The 3,327-nt window shown below is 35.7% G+C and overlaps 1 protein-coding gene across 2 annotated transcripts; it reads right to left on the bottom strand.

Annotated features, from left to right (window-relative positions):
• Nucleotides 1-8: 8 nt before the first annotated feature.
• LOC112143513 lies at nt 9-1,851 on the bottom strand. 2 transcript variants are annotated; one of them, XM_036215773.1, is made up of 6 exons: nt 1,534-1,851; nt 1,287-1,379; nt 1,147-1,203; nt 731-904; nt 541-657; nt 9-450 (listed from the first exon to the last, which is right to left on the bottom strand). In XM_036215773.1, the coding sequence occupies exons 1-6, from the start codon at nt 1,693-1,695 to the stop codon at nt 421-423; spliced, it is 633 nt and encodes a 210-aa protein (XP_036071666.1). In that variant the 5' UTR covers nt 1,696-1,851; the 3' UTR covers nt 9-420. The 2 variants fall into 2 exon arrangements, with proteins under 2 accessions (XP_036071666.1, XP_036071667.1); XM_036215774.1 differs by lacking the exon at nt 731-904 and having other exon boundaries at nt 1,534-1,849.
• Between the last annotated feature and the right edge of the window lie 1,476 nt (nt 1,852-3,327).

The following is a 3,327-nucleotide window of genomic DNA, read 5'->3' as shown; positions in this document are numbered from 1 at the left end:
TGATACCAAATTTAGCATTTTGGGGGATACATGTTTGTTTGATTAGATTCTTTAAAGGCAGATTATGTTTTAGTAAAATCTATCAAAACTTAATTGTACTATTATAAAATGAACATAGAAATGTTTAAAATAGGAAAGATCAAAATGAAGTGAAGAAAAGGAAGTTTTAACCAGTGAAGTCAAAGTTTTGCAACATTGTAAAGACAACCTTCTCCTCATAAGAGATGAGATGAAATATAAACTTTATTAATCCCACTAGAGCAAACTGGTGAATCAAAAATCAAAAAGTGTCCTTTAAAAACTGATTTTGTCTCTGTGTTTAGTTTACAGTTATATCTGACATAAAAACAATTGCTGATTTTTACAATCAAAGTAGAGCATACATGATGTTGACTCTTGATTCTCTTCAATCTTCAAATGTCAGTTTCCTGGTTTCAGCACTATAGTCGGCTGCAGAGTAAAGAACGAGAATCAAAACTACTATAGTTCTTTACATGAGTAACACTGAAGTAACACTGAAGCATAGAAAGAAATACCTACCAGAGTATTAAAGTGTTGTCTGCAAATGGCTTTACTCAACCAGTAGATCAGGAAAATGCAGATGAAAAATTCAACAACCAGCAGACTCAATATCAGGATTATGATTTGTCCCACTTCCTGTGATATATGTAGAATAAAGTTAAACCAAAATCCAGAGGAATGTGATTCTATACAAAGTATTGTGACATACCCAAAAAGGTGGGTATCTCCTATAAGGTGGGTAATCCCAATAACGTGAGTATCGCAAATAATATGGGTCTATCCTATAAGGTAGGTAGGGTGAAATCAAGACTATCAGGATCATAACAAATCCTGTAAATGACCAAAGTAAACTCAGAATGTTCAGGGAAAAGGACAGCTTCGCCTGAGAAAAGAAAATATGAAATAAAGGTTTAGTAAATGTTCAATTAAATTGTACCCTTACACTAAATTGAGAACAATTCAAATTCAGATTCAATCAAAAGTATAAAAACATGTAAAAAAGTATTAATTTCACAAATCAACAAATGTTTATTTTCTAATCAATTTGTACTCAAATATTATTTTTTAGCATGCAGCTTCTTTGAAAAACTTAAAAAATGTTTTTCAATTAATGAAACCACTCACCACAGTCATGTTTGGATATTTCCCAGCAGCAAAGGACAGCCCGCCACAGATTACAAACTAATAGAAGAAGACATGTTTTTAATTTATAAATACATATTATCAGATCTTAAAAAATGTCTTAATTCTTTGAAAAAACTCACCACAATGCTGGGAATTGTAAATAACCAAAACACTTCACCATAGACCACCAGTGCGAGAGCAGAAAGAAGCAGACCAAAGATAGCTTGGGCTGCCTAATTTTAATGAAAACAAACACAAAATGCAAATACTGGTTAATGACATTTTTGTAAACTTGCTGAAAGTTTTGTGTTTCCACATAACGACATAAAAAAAGCATAACTTGTCAGTCTGCGATGCCATTTCCTCTGTCGTTACAGTTGAACTTACTCCGAGAGGCTGAGCTTTCCCCTTGATGACAAGGACCTTGAAGTGATCATTGAACACGCAGTAGAATTGTTCTGGCATCAGCTGACCGTCCTGAAGTTCCTGGATGCTCCCAACAGGAATGGTGATGATCATGGATTCATCACAGACAAAGGTGTTCTTCATCGTCCCCAGAGCCACAGGATTCGTATTAAAGCAGTCCGAGTCTCTGGTTGTGAAGCCTCACTGCAACACCAGCACTATTTTGTGCGTCTTTGCTTGAGAGCAGAGAAACAACACTTCTTCAGAGGAACTCATGGAGGAAATGACCTGACTGACATGTCTCCGACTCGCCTTCACACCTCTGCCCTGCCCCCACCTCACATATGAACACACCACGCCTGAAAAGACTGCAAGACAGTTACCTTCAATTACAGGTCTAATGATATTATTACTTCTTTTAAACAAATACGGTTTAACACAAACTAAAAAAAGTAAGTTGCACCAGAAAAAGAAACTTAGAAGAAATCCCTCAGAATGTTACTGTGTGTTTTTAGGGTGAGGAAGTTAAAGTATGTGAAGGTATTTTTTGAGGAAGTAGTAAAAATATTCTTTAGGAACACAAGTAAAAGAGATCAATAAACTTTTATAAACATTTTTAATAATACAGCATGAAAAAATGTAAGAAAGACCCTTGACATGAAAACAAGAACGATTTACAGTTTTTCTTTGCACTTTACTGAAATTCACAGCTCTGTTTAATCACATAGTTTTAGGTGTCAAAAGTAACAAGCTCTTATTATTATTATTTATTTATTTATTTTTATCAAACAACATCTCCAAATACAAGAAAAATATTCTTCCTTCCAACCAGCTGATAGTTCTATATGAACCTCTCTCTCTATGGACATTGAAGCTCTTTAAGCTAAAGTAAATTATATTGATAATAACAATAAATAGTGTGGGGTTTTTGTTGTTGTTTGTGTTTTGTTGTCAAATTTTAAGGGAGTAAGATTAAATAAGCTTTACTTTCTGCCTATCTTCCTTTCAAAATGTTTATCTTTCTTAAGTTCCGCCAAATAGTCTCTTTGAATAACTGACTATAGTTATCAGTAAGTGCATATATTTATCTATTTTTATTATATTTATGAATAACTAAACTAAACTAAACCAAGCCAAGGTAAGCAAAGCTAAAATAAACTAAATATATTTTCCTGAAGTCAGTTTTGGCGTACCACAAGTCCCTGTGTTGGATCCACTTTCATTTACATGTTCTGTGTTCTTTTACTCTCTTGTAAACTGTAAAGCTGCGATGTGGAAATTTTCCCGTTTGAGGAACAAATAAAAAGAAGTCTTATCTTAGATCAGGTTACATTGTTATGGTGCATACACACCGATTGCGATTTGCACGACAAATTTGCATGCCCCGCCCCTCTTTGACCGCTTGGCGAATTCGCTGCTCGCCGCTTATGAAAAAAATATCTTCTTGACGCCGGGGCCTCAAGTGGGAGAAGCTACCAGCTCTGTCTCTGGATATCTCACTTAGAAGGAATGGAGAAACATACATGTCGAGGAATAAGGTCTATTTATTGTAAAGAGTTCTCCAAAAACATCAGTAATCATGTCTCCATGTTTGGTTATGATTATAATTCAAAGATTTTCCCGGTACAGAGGGCTGTGTCTGAATGACAGCCGCTTCTGCAATATTTGTGGGAGCTTTCAACAGCTCCAAGCTCGGCGCTTCGCGGTCCCCTATTCCCGCCCCGCGCTCTCTGGTTCCAGCATACGCTCCGCGGTCCCTAATTCCCGCTTCCAGCT

This window comes from Oryzias melastigma, linkage group LG16 (assembly GCF_002922805.2).
Source record: "Oryzias melastigma strain HK-1 linkage group LG16, ASM292280v2, whole genome shotgun sequence".
NCBI lineage: Eukaryota > Metazoa > Chordata > Actinopteri > Beloniformes > Adrianichthyidae > Oryzias > Oryzias melastigma.
The sequence above is the reverse complement of the archived record's forward strand: the minus strand, read 5'-3'. Positions and strand labels throughout refer to the sequence as shown.

Bases quoted from the DNA above. Each gene is read 5' to 3' on its own strand.
- LOC112143513 (XM_036215773.1), bottom strand. From the start codon at position 1,695: ATGAAGAACACCTTTGTCTGTGATGAATCCATGATCATCACCATTCCT. The intron at 658-730 runs GTATGTCACAAT...CATATATCACAG, and splicing joins GGAGATACCCACCTTTTTGG to GAAGTGGGACAAATCATAAT. The intron at 451-540 runs GTAGGTATTTCT...TTTACTCTGCAG, and splicing joins GACAACACTTTAATACTCTG to CCGACTATAGTGCTGAAACC.